The 26902-nt window shown below is 40.6% G+C and overlaps 3 protein-coding genes across 4 annotated transcripts; 1 reads left to right on the top strand and 2 right to left on the bottom strand.

Annotated features, from left to right (window-relative positions):
• Positions 1–2834: 2834 nt before the first annotated feature.
• Positions 2835–6894, bottom strand: LOC139292721 (ankyrin repeat and SOCS box protein 9-like). Its single transcript, XM_070915085.1, has 7 exons — positions 6680–6894; positions 6456–6535; positions 6112–6219; positions 5378–5528; positions 4986–5120; positions 3710–3901; positions 2835–3603 (listed from the first exon to the last, which is right to left on the bottom strand). The coding sequence occupies exons 1-7, from the start codon at positions 6762–6764 to the stop codon at positions 3446–3448; spliced, it is 909 nt and encodes a 302-aa protein (XP_070771186.1). The 5' UTR covers positions 6765–6894; the 3' UTR covers positions 2835–3445.
• Positions 6895–10008: 3114 nt separating this feature from the next.
• Positions 10009–16279, top strand: gpr143 (G protein-coupled receptor 143). Its single transcript, XM_070915214.1, has 9 exons — positions 10009–10279; positions 11342–11451; positions 11801–11895; positions 12334–12426; positions 12612–12721; positions 12821–12929; positions 13898–14015; positions 14099–14354; positions 16102–16279. The coding sequence occupies exons 1-9, from the start codon at positions 10024–10026 to the stop codon at positions 16203–16205; spliced, it is 1251 nt and encodes a 416-aa protein (XP_070771315.1). The 5' UTR covers positions 10009–10023; the 3' UTR covers positions 16206–16279.
• A 2656-nt stretch (positions 16280–18935) lies between these two features.
• On the bottom strand, positions 18936–24888 carry tbl1x (transducin beta like 1 X-linked). Of its 2 annotated transcripts, none has more exons than XM_070914302.1 (14): positions 24831–24888; positions 24352–24497; positions 23837–24056; positions 22487–22619; positions 22176–22317; positions 22014–22077; positions 21775–21872; positions 21191–21251; positions 20921–21042; positions 20758–20832; positions 20541–20668; positions 19391–19556; positions 19184–19285; positions 18936–18992 (listed from the first exon to the last, which is right to left on the bottom strand). In XM_070914302.1, the coding sequence occupies exons 1-14, from the start codon at positions 24886–24888 to the stop codon at positions 18966–18968; spliced, it is 1542 nt and encodes a 513-aa protein (XP_070770403.1). In that variant the 3' UTR covers positions 18936–18965. The 2 variants fall into 2 exon arrangements, with proteins under 2 accessions (XP_070770403.1, XP_070770402.1); XM_070914301.1 differs by having other exon boundaries at positions 24352–24514; positions 24833–24888.
• Between the last annotated feature and the right edge of the window lie 2014 nt (positions 24889–26902).

Here is a 26902-nt window from a genome sequence, read left to right as displayed (position 1 = left end):
TCTAATTTTGTTGAACATTATGATGCTTTTTCTCCCTGTAGAGTCAGTCAGAGAAAAAGACCATCCACATGCCCGCCTTTATACAGAGATGTAGATGTTTCAGTCGCTCAGTAGTCCTGCTTTGCATAAGTATTCACACTCTTTAATAAACCCTCATTAGTACAGAGGTGTCTAATTGAAAACATTGCAGTGTATGACCTCCACACTCAGACCAAGGAGCCACAGGAGATCTCTGTCTCCACTATCTCCTCTGTTTGTTTTAATTACCCCGACGCTGGCAAACTAAAAATACCAAAGCAATTACTGGCGAGTACAAGGACATGGCACAACCCACTTGTAGCTTAGTAGGAAGCACTGATATCTATCAAGATCCAGCTCGGAGCAATCAGGACGTGAGCCACCGCGCAAGGAACGATTGCAATTGGGTTATTAGATGTGTGCACATAAGGGTTGTCTGGCATCAACATCAGCAGCTTGTTCGCAGTAGATGGTGCCTGCTCGCATACGAGGGCTGATTAGAATGACTCATGCAATAACGAGTAAACTAATCCTACGCTGATTATAAACACTGGGCTGTTCTGGGCGCCGCAAAATGTTTATTCCCTAAAGATTGCATTGTGTAGCTTGTTCTATAACTCGTTCTGTTTTAGTGGTAGCCCTTCACATGGCTCCCTCTTCTTCTTGTGAAACCTCTCCATTAATAGCTGTTTGTAGAAGGAATTGGATCGTTTTAAGAGACTGTGCGCTGGATGTAAAACTTGCATTAGGTGTTTCACTTAAACCCTCAGTAAGAAATGCATTTTTGTGCTATTTAGGTAGTAAGTGCCTATGCACAAAAAAAGGATGGGGGTTAATGGTGTGCTTGCCTCTAGAGAATAAAAGTAAAAGCTTTGGTATCACACATAGGTGGGTTGATTTTAAGTGCATCTGAGTGCCACACAGTACCTGACTGAACCTGGGAGGTCGTTCAGACACACTGCACAGAGCAAAACAGGCTACATGGCTGCAGTTAGTTATTTGAGCGACCATTTGGCACTGATTACTAGAGACTCGTCTCACCTGGTTGTCTATATGTCATTTACTGTCAATTACAGTAATTGCAGTGGATACTGTACGTCTACTTTCCCAGCAGCTTCAGAAGTCAGAGGCTCCTCCACAGTATTGATTTAACATTAAACACCAGTTAAATCGAAACCTGGTTCAGTGCGCGGCTGGCTCCCGGGCACTCATGCGATGTTTGAGGGGACGATGATTTAGTTCAAGTGGCAAAATGGGACAGGGGAGATTGATGGAGAGTTAATGAGCGCTGCATTTAACAAGAAGGGAAGAGGTGAGTTGAGCAACTGTTACTTTTGTCACCATGAAGAGGATGTTGGTGTTCACGGTGAACTGTGGTACCACACAAATGACCTATGGAGATGGATGCTTATAATACAGTGGTGGCAAACATCACTCAGCTCCATAACAAGTGAGAGAATACTATTTGAAAAGGTTTATTCTCCGTCCTCTATCTTCACTATTCTATTTTCTATCTATCCTAAACCTGTTTTTTACTGTCAGCCCAACTGATTGGCCTTATGCACAGACAAACACACAGGTCAGAGGTCAGTGACCCCTTGGAAGAGTTTTGGGTGAGGAGGGTGACAGCTGACAGGCTGCTAGGAGCTTTGGAAACATTACCAATGATGCCTCACTCACGCTCAATGTTTTTGTGACTTGTGTGGACGAAACTATTGAGAGAATCAGGAAGAGAAGATGGATCTATTTTGCATTGCATGCTCCTGCTTCAGGCTGTGGATAAACACATGATTAACATGAATTCAGCCAGCACATAGTAAATACTAGATTTAGGCAATTGAGAGTGATGACCTAAATAAAACGTTGAATTCTTTGGTTTCTATCAGCTGAATTAAGGGAATAAAACTGTATAGATCATTGCTTCATCTTACTGCTTCCCTCTCTCATCAGGTTATTATTTGTCAGACGGGCACAGGGAAGAGCATTCATTACGTTGATGTAGGACTACATCCCTGTGGCTTTTCTCATCTGGGTTAAACATTCATTCATACGATGAATATTTGTCACTGTGTCACTTTTTTTTATATATATAGGATGTGTTTTGTCTTCTTTTTTTCTGTATGCATTTGGTGTTCACGCATTGTTTGTTTATTTTGTTTTGCTTGATCCTTGTGCCATGCATTTCTTTTTTTCTTAAATATATATTCTGTGGACTCTGGGGAAACAGCTGATTTTTCACAGAATCATTTGCAGAATATCTCAACACATCCTGTGTACAACCACAAACCCTTGACATTAGATTCGCAGTCTGTATGCAGATACATTTATATATATTTTTTGTCTCTATTTAAACATAATCTGTGGGCAAATTAGAGTATACAGTCATACCATACATAGCCATACATTACAAGCCGTATGTATAACAGTAAAGTAATAATTTATACCAGTATTTGATAATGCTTCATTAGTGCTTTACAATAAAACGCAACACATTGGAAAATAAAAGTACGCACTGGAAAAGAAAGAAAAAGCTTCTTTTAGCGCCTCAAACCTCTGGTGCTTTTTGTGCTTTGGATGCTGACTCATAATTACTGGTTATCTAGAGGATGACTATGCTTGAAATAATTGGAAAACGTAGCAGCTACATATGACAGATGAAACTCAAAAAAACCCAGCTGATATCTTTCCCGTCCAGCCTGGGGGAGGCACCTAAGTCATCTGATATCTTTAATATGAAAGAATCAAGAAATTATGCCTCATTTTGATTATTTAGTCATGATAGTTACAGTATAAAAAAAAATACATTTGTGTAATCAATCAAGGTGATCCAGCCTCTCCAGTGATGTGTTCAGCTTTGAAAATGTCTCACTTTGGAAATGACGACTTATCTGCGTTGTCAGCTCATCTACTAACATGTTTTTTTGAATTGCAAGGATCAAAGACGCTAAACCATTTCCAGGAATTCTGCAGGGACGACATGTGCCAGACATGAAGAGGATTTCATATGAGGGTAAGTTTAATGTGCTGTAAGTCTAAACGTAACAATCCCAATACAGCAGCATCGAAAACACAAACATTCACAGCTTTTCTTTAAATAAAAACTACAATATGAGCTGAATGTGGAAGCGTGTGTAATATAAGAAATATTGTTTCAGTATGTTCAACTTTATTTAACATAAATCTTGCAACGTGTATTAGACCATTATGAGCCCATATTCTCATTTTGTACATCTTGTTGTTTAGGAGTATTTAATGATGAAAAGTTGCTCCAAGACTTCACATAAAAGTCCAGGTTGATCTTGAGAATCAGATTGTTTACAGAGGCCTGTCACAAAGGAGAATGAGAGTTCTCACTACAAGATAATGCAAGTACACCCCCTACTGACCTCTACGTGAAATGCTCAGAATCTGACATTGAAAGGCCGAGTTACTCATTGTGCATTGGCTCTCTCCCTGGGTCTGATTGGTAGAGGAGATACAGTTTCACCTTTGTGGGGAGGTGAAGGTCGTGTATCCTACCTAGTCTCTGCTTGCCCACAGTTTTCCTGATGTGCAGCCGACACAGCTGCATTAGAGGAGGCACTCCTGGGGCAGGCATCAAGAGAGGAGCAGGAGCCATGTTAGAGAGATGAATGTAAAGGCCATGAAAATCCCCCAGAGTGAGGCTACTTGTTTAGTTTGGATTGAATACCTCCTGCTTGTCTCAACAGCCTCTCCACCAGGCTGTCTGGAGGTGCGAGGTCCAGCGGCCGCTTGCCCTCTGAGTTCCTGAGGGAGCGATCGGCCCCGTGGTCGAGCAGGACAGACACCAGCTCAGGGCTGGACAGACGGGCAGCGATGTGCAGTGACGAGTCACCACACATGCCGCTGTTCACACTGGCACCTGAAGGAGAGCAGAGACTAATGAGGCACGATGTCCTCACATTACACAACTGCTGAGGAGAGTCTCTGACAGTTAAAGCTTTCCTTCTTCTACAGTAGAGCCTCTTTATTGCTTACATAAAAGACGTGGGGCCGTTTCCTAGCTAGACTGCATTTAGTCAGGTCATGAATATTCAAATCAGTAAGCCCAAAAATTTGGTTTTTTAACTTGAAGTAAAACACAGCATGAATTTTACACATGCAGAACCCCATGTCAAACAGCCAGGGGCGGAAAGTACATTTACACAAGTACTGTATTGAAGTATAACCTTGAGGTACTTGTGCTTTACTTTAAAATGTCCTTTTGCTGGCACTTTATACTTCTACTCTACTACATTTCAAACAGCTCAGTTTTAGATAGCTGCTTACACATTATTGAATGAACCAATAAAGATCTAATACTATAATATACAGTATATAATAATACAATACTCAGAAAGGGATCATCATAATTAGTACAGGTATCATTACCATGGGGCCGATCATCACTGTAATTTAGTTCTGGTACTTTAAATACATTTTGCTGAGTATTTTTACTCTGTGGTATTATTACTTTGACTTAAGTAAATGATCTGAGTACTTCTTCCACCATTGGACACAAGTTGCCATGGTTTTGAGTTGCAGTATTATTTAGTGTTTTGTTGGCTTTACATCCTCTTTGTTTGTTGTTTCAGAATCCATTGCTGTATGTGTAAAAAATAATAATAATAATTGCAAAATTAACCATTTTTTTTCCTTTAAATACTTTTTTGCTTTTTTTCTGACCCTATTACACCCAACATGTCGAGACCTATTGAAGTGGTAACTCCTCCCTAGCATTGTTATTACTCCAAATAAGGAAAATGTTTTATATGAATGAAAGTATGAATTCCAATCGTTTGCCACAAAGACAAAGAAATGTCCTGTGTGTTATCCTACAGAGTGACATTACTAACGTTACTGCACTGTGATACAACTCCAATATTATTACAGTTGATAGCCCCCTCCTCAACCTAAAAGACACATTTTTTGGAGAGGTTAAGAGTTAAAATTAAAGGCATTCTTACCAAGTTGAAGCAGTTTCCTCACAGTGCTCAGATGCTGATTGGAGCAGGCAACGTGCAGAGGGAAACCTGACTGGTCGATATACTGATCCACATCTGCACCATACTGAACAAGAGGCTCAATGCACTCTGGGTGACCTAGACAGAGTTACCAGAATCATCACAATGAGAAGTGCTGTATGTGAAAGGCTTTGCTTTGAAATCTGCTGGCTCTTGGCAAGAATATGCAATCGTTTTACTTTGTAGGCTACAACGGCACAGACAATTTTGTTATACATTATACATTTCTCTGAGCTTTTCTGATGTTTTGGCACTCTTTGTGCATCTTGTAGTGACTGACTGAACTGATTCAGCATAGATTATCTGTGCATATGCAGAGGAATGTGACCTCTAACCTTTCGCTGCAGCTCTGTGAATTGGAGAGCTGGTCTGGCTCGTCCCCAGGGGAGTCGCTCCATGTTGAAGGAGCAGCGATACGCAGGCCGCATGGCCCCGGGCCGAAGCTTCTGACAGGGCAGTTTGTCCATCCACCGTTGAACTGTTTACCTGACGCGGGTAAGTATATTAGACAATTCACCAGGAATTCAAAAAAATGTAATTAAAAGCTGGAAAATTAAACAAATCAGGGAAAAGAAACCTTATTTTTATAGTGACCATGTCATGTGAGGTGTGAAATTATGATAATTTAAAGTAACAAATAAGAAGTAATAATGAGATGTTATGAACCTTCAATGTAGCAAAAAAATCCATTGATTATATCTATAACTACATAGATCTATATATATCTAACACATTTACTGCAGATCTGCTATCAAACATGCAGTGCACTGTGGTGCTTTGACAAGTCAGACTTTGTATCTGCAGATTTAGCTTTGTTAATGTGTTATTGTGCATGCGTGGGTGTGTCTGCATGCTTGTTTGTGTGTGCGTTTGGTTAATCTCTTGCAAATATGCACCAACACAAAGTTAAACCCAGTAATAATTGATATGGTTGCCTCCTAACTAGACTAGAGCAGATTGTAGGGAGTTCCATTCAAAGAAAGACAGTAAACATCTTCATTTGCAATTGTCTTGAATTTAGTTATATTCACAAAAAGAAAAGTGCATAGCCAGACGACATCTTACTGACATCTGCCCCATTTTTCATCAGAAGCTCAGCACAAGCCACGTTGCCTTGCATACATGCTCCATGGAGGGGAGAGACCTGGTCCAGAGTGCTTAGATTTACACATGTACCCTGTGAACAATACGCAGAACATATAGATTCAGTGAAATACTGTAAACAACACACAGAACAAAATAAACAATCCATATATCATCATCAAATATATCATATTTCAGTAAAGAATACATGGGTTTTTCCACACATATGATGATTTTCAGAGAGCAAAACTTTTCCTAAAAGGACAAATTGCATGTTATAATGATCATCATGCAGTATAATATTCCCTTAATGTAACCTACAGACTTTACCTGAGCAATGAGTCTTTGCAGAGCGAGGACACGTCCATTAAAGGCAGCATCATGAAGTGGAGACCAGTCTGATTCAACATCTAGGTGTAGACATTAAAAACAACAGTCATATTTTTATGCTTTCAAGTAAAATATGCATTAAAATGACACGGTGAAACTTTCTGTGTGAAGCAGTAAATACACTCCAGCTGCAGTGTGAGCACATACCGCCGGCAGCTACTCACCACTCATCAAAGGGTTTGAGAAAGAAACAACAGTTCCACTTTGACATGTAGTGTCTCGCGGAGTCTCTTTGTGTCCAGCAGACATACTTCACTGCGGCGTTCCAAAAGGCTGTTTTATGGCCCGGTTGTTTTGCCTCATAGGTTCTTGCAATAGAGGCTGAAGTGTGTCCAACACATCTGAGACACGTTTGGGCCTCATCTGTTTTCAGTGTATTTGTGGCAGGTCTCGGTGCTGTGATGTCACTTCCTCTCAGACAAAGTATTTGCCATGCAGGAAACAGGCTGGTGGAGTGTAGCGTTTGGGTCTCAACCAATGAAGGTGCAGAGGCGGCGGGTGAGGACCCTGTTGAGCAGGTCTGTAACTTGTGTGTAATTTGACACTGTACGTCCACACCCATCCTCTCCAGCAGGAGATGGGCGGTGTCGAGGGAGGACGCTGGTCCACGATGAACAAAGTTGTGGTCTACTGTAAAGGCAGTTTGTAATTATTGGTTTAAAAAGTCCCTACATTTAAAGATACAACATCTATTTATATTTCTTCTCATTGCACCTGATTTAGGACAACACTGCAGTCATGTTTCTATTGATAATCCCTTTTTGGGTGATTTTCGATTTTATGTCCTTGGCTAGATTTTCATGAAAAAAAAAAGTTAATTTATAAAGAGCAGTTGCTATCCTTTTAAAGTGTTAGATAAAAGCAGCTCAACACAAAATATTTGCGTATTCATTAGATTCTGGATTTTTCAAAGAGGGAGAATGAGTATGATGACTTTATCTTTTTCTTTTAATAGAAAACACATATCAGTGTATTTTTAGATATTGTCTTTATCACCAATACATCTTGTCATTACCATCACAGTGCATATTTTGATGCAAAAGACTGTTTGCTATTAAATGCTGGGTTAGGGTTAGTAGTAGTAGTAGTAGTAGTAGTAGTAACACTCCTTAATAACTACATTAAATGACATAACAGTGAAAAACAAAGTGCATATATGAAAATAATAAATGATCGTAATTAAAGTTTTTTTGTGGCTTGCTTTATAAAAAACAGGAAATCCTCAGACTTCGCAGAGTGAGGATGGGTGGCCTAATAATCAGACAGATCGTCCTTAAAGTCAAAAGGCAGGGCACAGCACCCAAGTTAACAGGAATGAGCTCTGCTTCAGTGTCCTTGAGTAAAACACTGAATCTCTAGCAGCTCTGGTGATAAACGAAAGTGATCTCTGACTTCCCTGCAGGGAACAACCTGAAAGATTCAATGGAGTTCCCACACATATCTATATCTTGATAATGAAATAAATCCAGTTTGACTTGCAGCTAACAGCCGTGTTATGGAATACACCCCTAAATCAATAATCACTAGTGTGCGTGCTATAGATATTATATAATAATGTGTAATGGCAGTTGCTAAATCTTTTCACACACAGCTATTCCCAAACGTTCAGTACCAGTACCGTATATTGTGTTTTGAGAGCTACGATCACATTATGTGCAGACCAGCAGAGGGCAGCAACAGAGAGCAGACGTTTAAACAGCAAGTCAACACTGACTGTAGTCCTCAGGGAGCTGTTAATCTCTGGCAGCAGCCTACAAGCTTGCCATACAATTGACTTTGTGCCTTGTCAGAGAAGGTGCATATGGATTAGAATGCCATTGTACAAATTCAATGAATGCCCTCTCTGTTGCACTGAATAGTGGAAGCCCTTGATGCTTTGTTTCCCAAATAAATCTGCTTCAAATGTCCACCCGCTTTCTCAGATCTCTGTCCAAGCAGCCGCTGGCATGACCTCTCCTGTATCTGGACGTAGTGAACGTCTGCTGCATACATACTGGAGAGGTGGGTGGTTATTTCAAGTACAGGCTCTTAATACTAACCTACGCAAGCAAAGTGCACCAAATCTCATCCGTCTTATCATGAATCTAAGTGTGGGACTGACCCTAATTAATTTGTTGGCTTCTCGTTTCTGTTTATGCACAAAGCATTTACTTTAGTTAAATAATTCGATTTTGTGCTCATGTGCAAATCAATTATTTTATAAGACTGTTTCAACAAACTTTTCATGCTCTCTGGATATAAGCATACCGTCATTCTGTTTGTTCCCATGTATGAATGCATAACACGATGTTTTATGCTGTTATTCATGTGAAAACTATACAGAATTCTGTTATCAGAAAAACATGACTCACATACAGCACAAGTGGTACATCTAGAGGTCACCAGGCAGCACCATTCGCTGCTCTAAATGCAACATGGTAACATGGTTAAGTCCACATTATGCCACCAAGGTTATCAAGTGGGTCTCCCCACTGCTGATGTTTGGCCCACATCAGCTCCAGAGGGCTCAACATTAATGTTATATGGTATCCCAGCTTACAGCCACACACAGTGAGGCTAATGGGATGGATGGGTGGCCTTTAACTGGCCCGCTCATCGGTTAAGAAACTGAGTTGTGTCAACAATTACAGGCTTAAGTAATGGAAGACTCCTCAGGTTTGGAACTTTAAGAGCTTTAAGAGATCAAATGTGCATCATGGTGTGTCTGAGCTACTTTACGGTTTCTCCTACGGTGTGATCGTGGTTAGACTCCCAGCAGTAAATAAACTCTCTCATTCCCGCCGTTGTCTCTCAACTAAACTCTGTGTGGAAAAAGTGACTTGCGCACATTCAGATTCTAATGTCCAAATATTTTAATGGTTTTCATTGATAACTTGACTTATTCTATAGGTTTTTTAACTCATTTCTGTTTCATATTCATATATGTTTACGTGCTTTGTGTTTTATCCAGTGTTTCTGTTTTCTGCTGCACAATCAATGTCCCTGTAGTGACAAAGTGATTGATTGATGTTGTTGCTATAATAAAATATACAGTGTCTACACTTACAGAATTGTATATTCTGTATGTTACAGATGCATTATCTCTATTGATTTCCAGTTGTTAGCATAATTATTATTTGTGATATGTAGGTTATTGTCTTCCATCTGACTTACTGTATGTAGCTATTATTATGTGTACTATTATACTCGTACGTGAGTGTATCTTCATCAGAGATACTGTACATTAATAAAAGAATCCAAACGTAATGTGGCTGAACTCAAGACCTAAATCGCTCCATCACACAACAGTCCTTTGTCGGTTTCTTGTATTGTGGCCCAGTTAAGCTACAACTGCAGGGATTAAATGGAAGCACATGATGATTCAACCCCGTGATTTCTCACAGAGTTGGGCCATGTACCCAATCATTTCCTCTCCCTTTCTTGTCTTTTTCTTCTTTCTCCTGACACCGCAGCCCACTTCTTGCTTCCTCTCCCTCTTCCTCTCCCCCTGTCTCTCTCCAGTCCAGTCATGGCATCCCCCCGGCTGGAGACTTTCTGCTGTCCGAACCGCGACGCAGCGACGGAGTTCGTGGTCACCTTCCAGCCGCTCTTGTTCGGGGCTTTGAGTCTGGGGAGCGCCGCTCTGAGCCTCTTATTTGCTATCTTGCAAATTCTGCCAAAACGCAAAGGATACAGGAGACTGGGACAGTACCCGCTGCCGAGGCCCGCGTCCTCCTCGCGGATCTTGTTCATCGTCAGTATATGTGACATACTGGGATGCACAGGTAAAGAGCAGACTGCTGGTGTGGGCCTACACCCTTCAGTCATAGCCGACAGTAGCTTTTCTCAGCGTGGTGCTGCTTGCTGGATCTAATTACGCACGCAGATATTTAGTTTTTAACCCTTTTGTTGCTGAACTTCCTCATTCAAACAGAGAGAACACATGAAACACAACTTTTGTACAAATACACATATATTTTTTTCTGCATAAATCGAGACTACATGAGCAGCAAACGTTTGAGTCATGATACAGGCTGTAAAAAAAAACACCTCACTCTTTTTCAATTAGAAACTTGATCATCTCAAGTTTGCACAAAGTAGATTGAAGCTCTTCAGTTGTGAAGCAGCTCATTACAGAGCAAAAGAATTAATCATGTGAGTAATGACATGACTCATAAACACTGCGAAGCATTTTTACCTGTTGGCCCATGTTGATTTGAATGCGGCATTGTTTTTAAAGCAAACCAACAGTTACACATTAAATAGCACACAAAAGGCTGTAGGTTACTCTCAGATTGTTGCACTGCATCAGACACTTGAACTGTTCATTCATCACTTCTGCTTCTGCACCCACTGAAAGGGAGGACAGGATGAAGTCATGTATTTCTGTGCACTCTGTGCTCTGTGAGATTCATTCACCACTGCAAATTTAACAGCTCGAAGCACACCCATGACACAATGTCAAATGAAATACACAACAGCATGTAGTCTGCATCGCATTAAGATCCTGGGAGAGCTCCTGTGTTTCCGTTCCACCGTGAAGTTGAAGAGTTGCATTGTAGGAAATGGAAAACACCCTTTTAAAACACACCTGGAGGCAGCTCATATTTCCATGATATAAAGATGCTATTAAAAGGACTCCATGACTGAATCTAATTAAATAACGCACTTAATAATACGGAATGAAAAAAAAAAAAAGAACTTTAATGTGTTTTAAATGTTAATTAAGACCAGACAAATGTTAATTTTTTGTGTATTTGTTCCTCTCCTCCTCCTGACAAAAGCAGGAATTGTCTCATTTGCTCATCAGTTTCGGTAAGAGACCATGTGCTGTTCTCCTCTCCCAGGTATCATTGTTAGGTCATCCGTCTGGCTGGGCCTGCCAAACATCATTGACCACATCTCAGTGGCCAACAGCACTGACGTCTGGCCAGAGGTCTTCTGTGTTGGCAGTGCGGTACGTATGAGGCCCTCTGACAAAGCTTCAACAATCAGACTGTTCAGTTAAGCCTTTATGTAAGCAAACGCACAATATATCTTGTTTAAGTACGGCTTTGTGCTTGACTGATGACAGGAAGGGGCCTATAGTGGAAAAACAAACACAACATTTTGTTTATTTAAATCATGCGGGATCCTGGAAAATCCTGATTCCACAGATAAAACTGGTAATTTGTTTTAATGCGTGCTGAAACTGTAAAGGCACAGATAACAGAGTTACCTCAAAAACAAGCCACAGTTACTCATACTGAAATATTATAATTAGGAACTGTATAGTAAGAATATTATATCCAATTAATGTGTTACAGATGTGGATCCAGTTGTTTTTCAGCGCCTCTTTTTGGTGGACCTTTTGTTACGCTGTTGACGTCTTCCTGGTGGTGAAAACATCTGCAGGAATCAGGTGCTCTTTACCTCACCTTCCATCTGCCACAGTTCATTATCACCTCAACATCTCCTGCGAAAGAAACGAGATGAAGCACAAACTTCAAACTGAGCTGTCAATGTGTCGTTTTTCAGAACATGTGAAACACCTTCTTCTTACTTTCTTTTACTGTCTTCTATAGATTTCATGCTTCTTCTTTCACTTCTCCATTTGCAAAACACCCTGAAGCTGGTTGGAATTTTGTTGTAGAGAAAGCAAGTGGTCTGATGTTGCTATATGAGTCCAATTTTTTGAAATACGCTTATTGTGTTTCGATGAGCTAACAACGTTTCCCTCCCCGGTCTGTGCAGTACATTTGTTTTCTGCACAGAAAAGAAAAAAAAAATCATCCTCCAGATACAGAGCTGCAGCATGTGTTGTGAGCTCAGTCTCATGACTCGTTTCTTTCCCCATCAGCACCATTATCCTCTACCACATGATTACGTGGGGTCTGGCTGTGCTGCTGTGTGTTGAAGGAGTGGCCATGCTCTACTACCCATCCATCTCCGAGTAAGACTCTTTGTTGTTCAGTCTTTGCTGGTCAGGACTATCCAAAAAGACCGCGGACAACAATACAAGGAGATGTAACCATGCCTAAACAATTCAGTGTTCACGTCCATAGAAAAGTGTTTGTGAAACTGGTTTGATGGCTTTTGTAACTCCTTCCTTTCCTTGCTTGTTGCATTTTTGTGCAGTTGTGAGCAAGGCCTCCAGCACGCTATCCCCCACTACATCACCACATACGCACCGATGCTGCTCGTCCTTGTGGCCAATCCTGTCTTCTTTAACCGGACCATATCTGCAGGTCGGTTCCATGCTCTCAAATCTCTCTTCTGTAAACCAAATACTTTCTTACACATGTACGTGGGCTCAAATAACCCCCTCTGTCGTCCTTCCAATCTAGTGACATCTTTACTAAAAGGACGACAAGGAATCTACACAGAAAATGAGAGACGTCTGGCCAATGACATAAAAATACGCTTCTTTAAAATAATGCTGGTGTTCTTCATTTGGTATGTTACCATTCTTTATCAAAGGGTTATACTTAAAGAAATCGTTTGATATTCTGGGCTTTCTTGCAGAGAGTTAGATGAGAAGATTGATAACATTGATACCATGCGTGTCTTCATAAAAAGGAACAATGACTCAACTTTTATCTTCTCAACTACGAATAATGTATTCTTAACATTTTTGTTGACCATTTTGAATGATTTCCATTTATTTCCATATGGTATGAAAATCAATAGGCAGACATTTGAGACTGGCCTGAATTGTGTTAATTTGCTTTTAACATTTGGGTCTGCAGTCCTTTTTCACATTGTTACAAAATAGTTTATGGTAATGCGGTTTAAGGGCAGTTTGATTTGAAAAGTCTGCACTGAATTACTTCATAAAGATAATGTAACTTTCACAATAATTACGGTACAGACACAGTGTTCACTGTGATGGATTACACTAACTTAAGTCTGCTAATAGATTTTAATATTGTATGGAAAAGAATGAAAACCAGTAGATGCTTGGAATGGCAGAAAAAAACCCAATAGAAATTGTAAAACTCAGCAGTGCGGTCGTAAAAAGATGTGAAGTATGTGGTATTTGTAGTAAATGGGCCAAAACAGGCAAAACCATTGGTCCTTTAAAAATGGTATTTTCCATGATGTAATGTGAATGTAGTTCTTTTGCATTTCAAATTTTCACCCATCAAATAAAGCTAAATGTGTATGTTAGAGATTATTTATGACGGAGCCATTGTTGCTGTGGTGTAGCTCCTGCAGTAATGTGACTCTCACAAGGCGAACCCACACAAGCTCACATGTGCCAGTTCTCCATAGAGGTCAAACTAATTAACCATTGTTTTCCACAGCTATTTTAATGTAATTTACAGCTGTACAGTGTTTTGTTGATTAAAATAAATCAAAATTTTAAGTCTAACTCAGAGACACTAAAAGCTAAAGACACACACTGTTTTTCCTCTGATTAGCTGGGTTCCCAACATCATCAATGAGGGCCTCCTCTTCTACCTGGAGATGCAGACAGACATAAATGACAGCGGCTTCAGGGATATCAGAAACGCAGCCCTCATCACGTGGTTTATCATGGTGGGTTGAAAAACATCAACATGCAGGATAAAGGACACTAGTTCTATCCCACCTTGAATTATTCTGTATTTTTCCTCTTTCAGGGTATCCTGAACCCCATGCAAGCTTTCCTTAACACCCTGGCCTTTCACGGCTGGACAGGCTTCGACGTTGACCTCCGCCTGCAGAGGAGGAGGGAGCTGGCCTGGGACTCGGTTTCTACTTCAGTGCCTAACGCAGCAGGCCATAATCCCATGGTGGGAACTACTCTGCTCTACCAGAGTCATGTCCAGGAAGCCAAGAAGAACAAGATGAGCAATGGACAGCACCACTCAGACGCCATCAGTGTCCTCTCAGAAGGTAATTGGGCTTTCAGTGACAGTAACAGCTCACCTGTATATCAGGGCTGGTGAAGCTCCAGAGCTGACACACTGCTCTTCAGCATCCTGTATGGTGCATGGTGTCTCCTGATGTTATGGCTGGACCGCCTCCTCTTAATGTGTAGCATGTATTTTCTTTTGGATGAGATATCATCCACTGAGGAATCTGCTCCAGCTGTCTGGAGACAAGTTTCTTTTTCTAGCGGAGAATGTTTTTTTATCACTGTGATTAGATTAACTTCAAGTGGCAAAGCTCTGGAGACATTGACCAGGACAAAGTTAAAGCTCTCTGTGATGAATTTTTAATGGCAAAATACTTTTTTTAACCAGGGTTGTAGCTGACTCCTGCTGGATGCAACAATGTAAAGCATGTAGTGTTATGGCACACCCTGCAGAAGTGTCTGTTTTCATCTATGGTGTACTGAATAGTACAGCAGCATGAAATTACACTGCACAGAAAATCACGAATTTTTTGTGAATAATGAGTTGATGAAAACAGTGTCGCTACCATTCTGCATGCCTTTGTTAATCTACCGTGGCAGGACATGCTTCTTTTTTTTTACGGTGCAACTTCATGAGTGCAAATTCTGACCTTCTGTTAAGGATGCCAGCATGGTGCCAAATTATCACACAGAGCTTTAAGTGTCATCATTGGTATGCATAAGATGATATGCAGAGAGCAACGGCAAATCTGTTAAATATATAGATGAACCAGGTAAAATACACTCACTTGCCAGTTTATTGGGTACACCTAGCTACAACTAATGCAGTCTAATATGTAATAAAGATTCAAGAAGGTTATAAATGTTCAATTTGGATATTTAATTCTATTGAGGTGTTCCTGATGTTGAGTTTACCCTCGTTGATATAAATGTGGGGGACAAAAGGACTGTTGTATTGGACCACTTCAGCTTAGCTAGGTGCACCCAATAAACTGACAACTGGGTGTAACTTGAACACTAATATGCATTTACTGGATACAAATGTCAATATTTATACTCTCATTCTAGCAACACTGAGTGATGACATAAGCCTTTTTCACATGGGACATTTTGACATGTCACAGTAGGAAAAGCACAGGTGTAAATGCCTAAATGAGTGATGGCTGAATTCCATTTAGCTGCCTCAGTTTCATGGTCCTGGTGTTGAGCAAGCTGGCTGACTGTCGCACTGTCACGTCTCACTTGGACACTTGAATAGAACAGATAACATTAGTGACACCTGTGCTTTTCCTGCTATGACATGTCAACATGTCTGCTGTGAAAACGGCCTGTTAAGATACTATTAAATGTATTTTGGGATGATTTTGTAAAGCATTTTATATAATTTTGTCATAGTTTGTGCACCATGAAGATCATGTACAAAGGCTATTCATTGTTTTGTGTCACCATTCAGTGTCTCTGAAATGACAAGTCTTTAGAAATAAAGTTAATCTTTTAAAGGATTTACGTTTTTCATTCATTTATATAGCCTTCAATCTGTTTTTCAGTCAAATGCAGGTACAGATAAAAAAAAAAAATTAAACTAATGCAATACATGAAAATATGGACACATTAAAGACTGCATTTGCAGGATATATATTATTAAAATTCCCAAAATACATTTGTGATGAAGCGATGTATAAATACAATACAATATGAATATCTCAATGGATAAGCAGTTTGATAAGCTGTGAAGGTGTCGTGTGCAGTAACACTCAATAATCTACCCCCATTTTGTCTTGCTAGGTTCAGAGTCTAGTACAATTGAAATCCACATTTCCAGCGAGCTACAAGACTATGAGGATGTAGATGCTGACGGAGAATCCTTGGAGAACTCTGTGAGGCACTAGCTGGGGTGATCAACAACCCGCCTCCCTCTACTTTTTCTGTGTGACATGGTTCTTTTAGTTAGTTTTGTTTTAGATTGTCTCCTCTTAGCCTCTATTGTCCCGTTGAGATTTTTCCAGATATTACCTGGTCATGAGATTTCATTAGTTGGTACGACAGAATAAGTCTAATTCTTCGATTCCAAGCCTTTTCCTTCCTAAGCTTTTTAAAATCTGTCTGCAGCGCAGCGTAGTGTTGCATTACAGACCCATCAACTGTTCAGAGGCTGAACAGTCCCAAAGCTACTGCACTGTCTCTTGTAGCAGCCAGTCAACAGAACAAATATAATATTTTCATATTAATAACTCACAGCCTGACCTTTAAAAAGTGCCTTAAGTGCTTGAGGAAAGATTTCTCCTGGCAAACTCACTGAATTAGAGTCATATTGGGTTTTTTTTCCACTGTTGTCGTCATTAAGCTCCCAAAGCTAATTAGTGGGGTTTTTTGTGACAAAGTTACTGTATTTCAAGCTGTCCATCTTGTATTTTTGCACACATTTTTTTTTATACTATAATAAATATCCAAAATATTTCTTAAGGTTTTGTTGGTGACACTTTCTGAAATGTGTTTTGAGTGGTTGCATAGCAAGCTTTTTTCCCCCACCAATTTAAACAAATTACTCCTGAGCTAACAAAAACGCTCAATTCAAGACACAAGCTCCATGGTTTCTGATATCAAAATAGAGTGATTTATTTGAGACACTGAATGACTTCAACGTTTTGTCTTGGAAACAGGTGACCGCACCCTGGACCGGGGTGCGAGAGAGATAGTAGCTGTCACAGCACTTATTCCATACTGGGCTCCTTAGCATGCCAAGAATGGCCACCAACCCACAGCCCAATTCTCAGTCTGACACAGACAATAATGGCTCTCAGAAAATGAAAAAGTCAGAAAACAATGAACCACCCATTAACATCCAATTGTGACATTAAAAAAAAAAAAGAGAGAAAAAAAAGACAAAAATAAAACATTGGCCCCTTCACTTTCAGCAAAATCTGAACATTTGCTGAACCCACCATTACAAAAAGTGCACTTCACATTGCTCTAGCAGAAGTCGACTGAAAGGGAAAGGGACCAGAAAATAAAGGCAAATCAAAGTGGTGGCAAGTTAGTTTGAAAATACTGTCTTTTTCATGAGATCCCAGTGAGCAGAGGGACTTACTGCACACAGTTGAAGCTTGGCCCACAACACAGGCATTTCAAATCTGACCTGATCTGATCAGCTGGCAGCATTCTGCTGGACTTAACAAGACCGATCATAGCTTTTTTTTTTCCTTTTTCTTTTAGCAACAGCAGGACTTTTACTTGACCTCCACCTTCTTGTCAAAATGTGCTCTGAATTTTCAGTAGATTGTTCAGAGGAAAGTGCCGAACAGAAACCATGGTAATGCTAAAAAGCTGTAGTTTTCCCGCTCACGTCTGCATGATACTCGGTGACATCCTGATCTACATACAATACAAAGTTAAAGCAGAAACCAAGCAGGAGACTGTGATGACTGTTCCCTCCCATACTGTTGACCAGATAACTCCCTGAATGCAGGTAACGCACATTTCTTCCATGGCTTTCAGGGATAACGCACCTGTGTCAATGCCATTTGTAACTCACTGAAAAACAAAAGGATTTGATGCATTGGATATGACTGGCCCGAGTTGAAAAAGACTGTTTTAAAAGAAGATGATGAGACATGCACTTCATTTAAAAAGAGGTCTCGCCACACATTATCGGCAAAGATGTGACTGCTCTAGCCATTAATGCGCCCCTACAGGATGGCAATAAAGTGTACTGTATATAAACATATATACACAGTATATAAGTCTGTGTATTAATCTAATTTACATATCTTTACATTCTTAAATTTACATCCAGAAAAGGGAGAAAATTCTCTTTGTAAACCACACTTTTCACATCTTGTCCACAAAATGACATTTTCTAATCTCGAGTGAACTGAGCAGGTCATTTTAGGAGGTTAGGACTGTTTCTTGGCAGGTTTTCCTTCTGTTGACCTGATATTAAACGTGAGCTAAGAACTACCTTGTAGCGGCACATTTAATTTTGACTTTCAAAAGTCCATCTGTGGAAAATAGACAAAAAAAAAGCAAGAAGTACTCTTGAAACAAACTATTCTCCACTGAGAAGAAGTTAAGCACCCTGTCGACAGACAATACCAGTGCTTCAGTATTAATGTTACATTTCTCACGTCCCCAGTTAGTTCATTTGGACATGAAGTAACATTTGCTCAGAGGAATTCTAAAACCACAACCGTTCTTTCATAATTTGTTGCCTTTCACAGCCAAACACGTGTGTCTCATTAACACTTTTCTCTTTATATAAAACTTATCTTTGTGTTTCCACCCTTACAACCCGATAACAGCTGGACCAGAGGCCCGGAGGGATCGCAGCACTTCCTCATTAGAAACCTTTTAAAACATGGATGCGCCCAGGGAGTTGGATTCAGTCCAGTCTTGGGGATCTCTTAACCGGCTTCCATTATGTTTCAAATAGGCGTATCATAAAAACACACATCAACAAACTGTAAGGTGCACTGAAGTCAGTTGGTGTTGGCTCCTCAGATGCTGTTGCAGCAATCTGGTTTTCCTCCTGTGAGGGGTTTTGTTTCACTCCACCTTACAGCTCTTCTTGAGAAATGAGAGTGCGTTTGCTGATGGCAGAAGAAGGCAATTTGCTGCACATTCCAGGATTCATCATCAAAGCCTCAAGTCAGCTATTTTCGGAGATCAAGAACACATACCTAGAAGGAAAAGAATTAGGTATCATTAAAAATACATTTCACGCAACATGTCTTTTTTACTTATTCTTCTCAAAGTACTAGTAATGAGATTTTTCAGCCAATTTTATTTGCAGGCACTAAACCAAAAAAAGTTAATAAGCTAGCAAATTGTTGTAAATGACAACTTCATCATCACAGTGGCCTTGGCTTACCGAGCCGTCTGAAGCACTGGCACCAACTTTGTCCCCGGTGCTGTTCCAGCACACCTCGAAAATACCACCGGTACCTCTGTAGCTGTGCACCAATGCTCCAGTCTGAAACAGCAGTGCGAACAAATAAATGACCAACTCCGTCGAGATTTAGCAATCACAATGAATCTTCTCCTCTGCTGTTTGGAACTGTATAAATCAGACGCTTACCGTGGTGTTCCAAATGTGGACACACTTATCAAAGGAGCCGCTGGCCAGGTGCTTGCCGTCGGGGCTGAAGGCCACACTGTAGACGGGTTCCTGGTGCTTGGTCAGCGTGTGAATACAAACCCCTCGCTCGACATCCCACAGTCGTACTGTTGAGTCGAAAGAGGCACTGTGGGCACAAATCAGATATAAGAGCAGCGCCAAGGATTCCATTTTCTAAGTAGATCATCTTTTATGTATTTGTAATATAAAACATGATCCATTTAGAAATAATCTTTGGTAGTCATAAAATAACCAAACCTACTAGTGTGTATATTGCCTGCAAGATGCCTTTCAATAGCATATTTCATTATTTACCCCATTATTCAACAGAAACAAAAGGGAGCAATAACACATCTTCAGAAGCTACAGATTGTCATAATTTGTGTTTTAACACCTGAATGTCTTGTCCTAAGCCATTTCTCAATGCTAACATGTTAAACACCAATATAACACATCTTGGAAACATCATTAATCCCTGCCTTTTTAAAAAGGAGAAAAACTACAAAATGCACTATGCAATAAAAAAATGTTGGCAGTAGGCATATGAGACCCTAAAACTGAGACACTGATGCTAAAAAGGAGGCTGATTTCAATTAAGACATGTTCTTCACCAAGGTATAAATATGCAGGGCTAATCTCCTATGGGTGCCCTTGGCAACAAATGAAAGCGAACTCAGACGGATATTATGGAGGGAGCAAAATTGAAGTCAATTAAAAATGTATTGTATGCTTACTGTTCAACAGTGGCATTTACTTAAGATTATGAAGTTCCTTCCCAGCAGTGGCGATAATGGCAGTTTTATTTCCAATTTGAATTACGGGCAGGTATGCTGGGTTGTCAGTGAGGGCTGTAAATTCCTGTGGTATTTGAACTAGAACATTTACACATGCATGCACATCTGGGTCAGGGTGTAGGGCCGTGGGTCACTGACAATAACTAGCACTGGAACATGGTTTCTTCCGAATGCCAGGGTCCCCCTTCCCCAACACACATATAGACCTGTACACCCACATATACACAACTGAGCACACAAACTTGGACTTTTCTTTCAAAGTTGAGCAATGTGTGTGGTTGTCCTGTATGGCACTAAATGTGTGACAGATTTCCCACCTGGCTAGCATGATGTTGGAGTTGGGGTTGCTTGTGCCGGGGCCTGTGGGGCTCCACTTGATGGTGTAGATCTCTTTACTATGAGCCTGCAGGTCGTGGACACAGGACTCCTGCTTCATACTCCAAATCTGTGTGTGAAGGAAACAGAAAAATATCGCTGATAAAAATCACCACTCAGGTTTGTTGTCTTTAAGCTCTGACTGGGGACTAGTCTCACCTTTAAGGTCATGTCATCCGAGCAGGAGGCAAGCAGCATACCTGATGGATCCCACTTAATGGCATTAACTTCATTCTGCCAAACAAAAAAACTCATTAGCATGGCTGTCAAGGGAGTAAGCATGGTATAAGATCAGGAGATCAACGTGGAAAAATCTGTTTACCGTGTGGCCCTGGAAAGTCTTGAGGGGCCGGTCGCTGCCAAGGCGACATACGTGGATGCACATGTCTGTGCTGCAGGAGGCAAAGGTGGTGTTGTTCTGCCAGTCGACATCCAGTGCTGGGGCTGTGGAATATTTGAATGCATTCATTAAGGGTTTGGGAGGTTTATGAGCCCACAATACAACCACAACTGAGCAGAAAACATTTTACATCCTATTTTTTACCTACAGTGATAAGATTTTATTGTTTGGATACATAGTGAACTTGTTTACCTGAGTGAAAAGGGAACTGCTGCTTGGCTTCTCCTGTGTGTGCATCCCAAATGATTGTCGTCTGGAAAATTAAATTAACCATTTCAAACCATGAATGCGTCATTATAAAAAATATGACATTATACAAGTTCTTTAAAATGTACTCGAAAAGGACTGTCAGAGCTTGAAATTAACACCCGCCATTCGACCACATTTTTTTCCCCTGCCTGTTGATACATAGTTTTATTTTATTTTATTTTATTTTAAGAATCATCCACATAATAACCATATTTGCAGTTCAGTTCACTAATGTAAATACATTATGCAGATTGCATTCTTCTATGTTTCACTTAACTTATTAATAAAGTGGTATTCAATTGGATTTGGTCACATGCCACAATAACATAATAACATATGTACATAACATCAGTAAGATATATCAAAAATGTATATACACACACACACACATATATATATATATATATATATATAGAGAGAGAGAGATTTACACTTGTGATCAAATAATGTCAAGCCCTGGGACAATAAAGAAAGAAAACAGGAGGATATTATTATTGAAAGACACAAATCCATGTTTTATGAAATACCTTATCTACGCCAGCACTGAGAATCGAGTTCCCCTTCTTGTTCCACTTGAGTGCAAATATGGGCCCTTTGTGCTGCCCCAAGGTGCTTGCCAGATTTCCTAATGGATTAGAGCCATATCCATTTCTTTTAGAAAAGATCCTTCAAAAAATTGTCACAGATGTTGCATTATTCACAATAACAATGGCATAAATCTAATGCCCAAGGAAACAACACCGTGCTGGAATGACGGAGAACATACCATCCTTTGTCCATATCCTGGCAAATCCGTCATATGAGCCCGTTGCTAGGAGAGTCCCGTCGCTCTGTTGGATGAAAAGATAACAGAACTGTTACTTAACCGTCCTCATCTGTCTGCTAAAAGTAGAAGAGGACAGATGTGGATGGGTGATCAGGAACCTACATTCCAGTCTAGAGAGGTGACGTCTTTGTTGCTGGGGACATCCTGGCCACCTTCTCTGATACAGTGGCGCAGAACCAGCTGGGTGGAGTTGGAGTTATTATTCTCGTTCAGGTTCCAGATCCTAGCGGTGGAGTCCCCCGAGCTGAACAGAATACCAATGCAGCGGGGGGGGGGGGGGGGGGGGGGGGGGGGGGGGGGTCAAAAGATTGTTGGAACATAAGCTGTCAGTGATGGCTCCAAAGCGTGTATACAATATAGTGTGACTCTTCCGGCACGAGTTAAGATCTGTTTCAGCACAGACAGAGACTCACCCTGAGGCCAGCAGATCGCTGACAGGGTTCCAGGCACAGATGAACACTTCAGACTCGTGGCCTCGGAGCACTGTGGCTTTACTGGCTGGTATCTCCACATCTACATCCATCTCCATGGGCTCGCTGTGGTTATCTGAGGACAGGGGGCGCACACACAGATGGAAAGATACACACACACACACACATTTATATATGCATCAACACATACATGCAAACACAAATATGCCCACGCTTGTCAGAAAGCTTATGAGCACTATAAATAAACAAATATGCTGATAACTTAACTTCTAATGAATATGAATTAAATGTTTGCGGCTGTGAAAAGCTACCTTTAAATAACAGGAAGAAATCAAAGAAAATCAATAATGTGTTTCTGCTGGTATATGCCAGTGCTGTTTTTATTTATCACAGTATAATGAAAGCCCAGTCACAGTAAAGGATCTATCCTTAAGAATATGTGAAAGCTTTCAGATCATTTCTACCACGTGAACGCCTCCCTGTATCCTCAGACAGGGAAACCTTTCTCACACCAGACTCTTCGACCTTTCTCACACCTTCGAATTAAATTCGCCAGGGATGTGCTGACACAAACATCCACAACTCTTCCCCTTTTCTCTTGTGAAAAGGGGAAGAGTTGTGAAGCACTACTAAATAAACTTTACTTACTTGCTTGCTTGCTTACTTACCTTGTCTAAAGCTCCACCTGATCTACACCTCTCTGGTTTCACTCACAGAGGAAGCTACACAGCTGCTAAGGATATCACATTCTGTGAAAACCACATGGATGTTTTTGTTTCTCTGTGATAATCTTGACATGTCATTTGAAATAGACGAACTGAGGATTTGGTAGGTGTAATAATTAACTACTAGGCTGCTTCCTTAAGACAGCACAGAGCCAAACACAGCGCAGGAAGAGCAACGCCTGCCAGCCATGTCTTTGAATTTTCATTCCTGTTCCACATACAGATTCATTTAATAGTGCAGATGTAACAGTATTTTGAAAAAATAATGTCGCCGGGGCACGCTCATTATATCGTCAAAACTGATATAACTGAGCTTTTACTGTGACTCAACATCTGCCGTGGCCATGATCATTTGGGCTATAGGTAAAGGAAAAATATGGTGATTACTAATAACAATGCTGCAATGAAACCAGCCATTTTATTTTGAACTTAAAAAGGTAAAAAAAAATTGCAGCAAGTTTAGAAACTTACATGAAAGGCAGACTTTTCTTGTTCTTGTCTACCTGTCCCTTTCTTTTTACCACTCTAGATTACCATTTGATCGCCTCATTATTTTACAGAGACTATGTCAGTCCCTACTGTGAAATAATTGGGAGATTCAGCTTACTCATGTTGTGAGTGCCATTCTCCTCCCCATTGACGGTGGCTTCTCCATTCTTTGGTGCGTTGGACTGGTTTCCAGAGGTCGAAGCGGCCATGGCACAGGCCGCCTGCTGCTGGGCTAACTTGTCGCGGAAGGCCTGCTGCCGCGTCTGCACCACATCTGGCATCACCGCGTCAATGAGCGACAGCGACTCAATTGGCCGCCCGTCAAAGACTGTACCATCCTGTCAGGACAACAGCGGTTAATAACGCATCATGAGGCGATGTGACCTTCAATTTGTGACTTGTCTAGAATCGTGTTTCCTGATAATGATCAATTATAGAGGTGAAGAGTGTTTCCTAATTGGCTTTCTTCTACACACATTCTTCGGTATTTCTTCCAATGTAAGGATGACTGAAAATATTATTAGCATTTGCAGTTAACTTGGTGTGTTGTCATAGAGATCCAAGTCTGTATTTGTATCATTAAGCAATAGAAAACATCTGTGGGAGTTAGCAACAGCTGGTGTCTGTCCTCACCTCATTGATACTGATTTCTGCCTCCACATACTGAAGCCCTTTCTGCAGGATGGAGATGAGGGCTGCAGGGGGCACTAGTGTTCCATTGATGTTAGACTGGCTGATGTGGCTCTCAATGCCAAAGGTGAATGCTGAGTGGGAGAAACCTGAAAACAAAACACCATTCACATTCATTAAACGGGAGAGTGCCAAGCACAAGATGAGCACAAACACAGCACAAATATTCAAAGAAGGTCTTGTCTAATCCAAACAAAGCTAACAGTAATCAAACACAAAAACTGAATGGCATAACAAGTATGACATTTGAGAGTATAATAAGGTATGCCAATGTCAGTGTTGACCTCTCGGGGCTACTAGAAGCTTGTACTCTGCCAGGTGGCTTCAGAAGCAGTCTCAATAAACAGTCCTAAAAAACACCACCTAGGATTTATATCATTGATATTTTCAGCATAAAACTGTATCAGTGTGTTTAGACAAACCTGATTCTTGGAGGTATCTGTAGACCAAGAAGTTCACTTCGTCACTGGTAATACTCATCTTAGCCCAATGAAAGGGAGGAGGTATGTTGGAAGGCTGGGCTCACTCCTGAAAATATAACCAAAAATGGGAGTTGAGATTAACTTTAAGTCTGTGGTCTGGCGTACGACATATCTTAAAGTCCTTCTTACAAATCATATCTCTATTGCACTCCAATAAAAACAGATACAAATTCTGCACACTGCACTAATCTGTCCCAGTCCTTGTTTAGTTTACACAGAACAGCCTTGACGTCCAGCCACTGTTAACAAGTGCTCACTCCTCTTGCCCACTGCATGATTCCCTTCTTTGACAATGTCAATGGCTGGGTCATTTAACTTGTGAATCCATGTCTAGTACTGAATGTAAGTATTTCTAGCCTCTCTTCTCTGGCCTAATGGGAGTGTCCATATCCATTTGGCTTTCACTGAGAACTCAATGGTAATTCCCATTAGTGACCCGGCCAACCGTCGAGATGGAATGAGCCCTGATAAAGCAGTAAGGATATTAAATGCCTGTCTGCTGCCCATCTAGTGAATTACAGAAGAGTGCAAGAGGCAAATTATTCATAGCAACCAACCTGACCTTCCCTTCTGAGTTATTTTCAACAAATAGTGGTGTTTAACAGAGCTTATGTTAACATTTCATTTGAGATTGTCTCAAAACAGAAGGGAGCCGAAGAAACAAAAAAGGCAATTACGTTTTTAATTCCATCTTGTTTTTGTCCTCAGGCTGATGAACATTGCAAGAATACTGTAGAGTTCATAATTTCCAAATGGCTCACGCATATGCTTTACCGGAGCAGGGTAAATGGAGCTGGAACAACATTGCTTATTCACCTATGCACACAATGTAAACATACACAAAGTACAGTACATACGAGAGAAGGGTCTATAAGCAGGTTAGGAAAATGCTTAACAAAAGAAACAAACTGCAACATGCGAATGACAAACTATATAACTACATAATTATTATAACCATTTCCTGCTCTTCCACTGGGAGATAAAAAGGGACAGACATTTTTCTGAGAATACAAAGAGAAGGGGGGGGTGTCAGGTATGAAGACTGGATGGCTGTCCAACTTTCATTCCAAACACTGTCCAGGCCCACTCAAGTTCCCTTCTGGTAGCATAGCAACAAGATAGATCGAGCAAAATAGACTAGAGAATGGTGTTGTCCCAATTACCAGTGGGCTTACAGCCAGAGGGGTTGAACATGTTACTCAACATGAATTATTCACTCTTTCACCTTGGTATATTCTTTCAGATGGAGTCTACCTACATTGTACCACAGCAGACATGCTAAGGGCTGGAATTATAACAACCCCAGCAACTGGTGCAACCAAAAAAAGTTTGTTACATTTTCGAACACAAAAAGATGTTATTAAAAGGCGCCCTGTGACGTTTTCTTGTAAACAATCAAATGTTATATCTACATTCACTGTTCTCTCACCAAAACTCATTGTGTATATTCTTGAGGTCAACGAAACATGGTGAACACTTCCTTCCACATAAAACATTTGCGAAGCTGATTTTTTTTAAACAAACTGTACTGTTTACACCCATGTTTACTAGCTAGCAGTCTTCTTCCATATGTTTGTTGGCGCATTGCTGCCTTTCTTGGCGCATTCCAGCCTCCTGGAAGTCAGTGAAATAGTGTGAAACCTTTCGCATGCAGTGTTCAAAATACAAACAAAACAGGGACCTCACTCATAAATAAACAGCTCCACAGCGCTACTAGAGGTCAAAAACTCCACAGGTAACCTTGAAGATACACCTGGATAAAAACAATCTTGCAAAAACAGAGCAGAATCTCACAGAAATATTACTAGATATAAACACATACTGGTTTCATCTCACTATTTCATGGATTCTCATTATCATTTACATCAACAAACAAGTCACACTCAAAGGCAAATGCTCAATGATCTGTTCTGCCAGAAACCACAACAACAGCTTGTCTACCTTAGCCACTGTGCCCTGATTTGACCACTGCCACCGTGTTTCTCTTCAACTTACATATACGACCAGAAAGG

This window comes from Enoplosus armatus, chromosome 11 (genome assembly GCF_043641665.1).
Source record: "Enoplosus armatus isolate fEnoArm2 chromosome 11, fEnoArm2.hap1, whole genome shotgun sequence".
Lineage (NCBI taxonomy): Eukaryota > Metazoa > Chordata > Actinopteri > Centrarchiformes > Enoplosidae > Enoplosus > Enoplosus armatus.
Note: the sequence above shows the minus strand (reverse complement) of the source record. Positions and strands in the feature narration are given on the sequence as shown.

Coding starts and splice junctions, on each gene's coding strand:
- LOC139292721 (XM_070915085.1), bottom strand. CDS start 6,764: ATGTCTGCTGGACACAAAGAGACTCCGCGAGACACTACATGTCAAAGT. Junction 5,121..5,377: donor TCACAGAGCTGCAGCGAAAG/GTTAGAGGTCAC, acceptor AACTCTGTCTAG/GTCACCCAGAGTGCATTGAG. Junction 3,604..3,709: donor GCTGTTGAGACAAGCAGGAG/GTATTCAATCCA, acceptor TGCCTGCCCCAG/GAGTGCCTCCTCTAATGCAG.
- gpr143 (XM_070915214.1), top strand. CDS start 10,024: ATGGCATCCCCCCGGCTGGAGACTTTCTGCTGTCCGAACCGCGACGCA. Junction 10,280..11,341: donor TGACATACTGGGATGCACAG/GTAAAGAGCAGA, acceptor CTCCTCTCCCAG/GTATCATTGTTAGGTCATCC. Junction 11,452..11,800: donor TCTTCTGTGTTGGCAGTGCG/GTACGTATGAGG, acceptor AATGTGTTACAG/ATGTGGATCCAGTTGTTTTT.
- tbl1x (XM_070914301.1), bottom strand. CDS start 24,888: ATGAGTATTACCAGTGACGAAGTGAACTTCTTGGTCTACAGATACCTC. Junction 21,043..21,190: donor GCAGTTCCCTTTTCACTCAG/GTAAACAAGTTC, acceptor AATATTCCACAG/CCCCAGCACTGGATGTCGAC. Junction 20,833..20,920: donor AGACTTTCCAGGGCCACACG/GTAAACAGATTT, acceptor TTTGTTTGGCAG/AATGAAGTTAATGCCATTAA.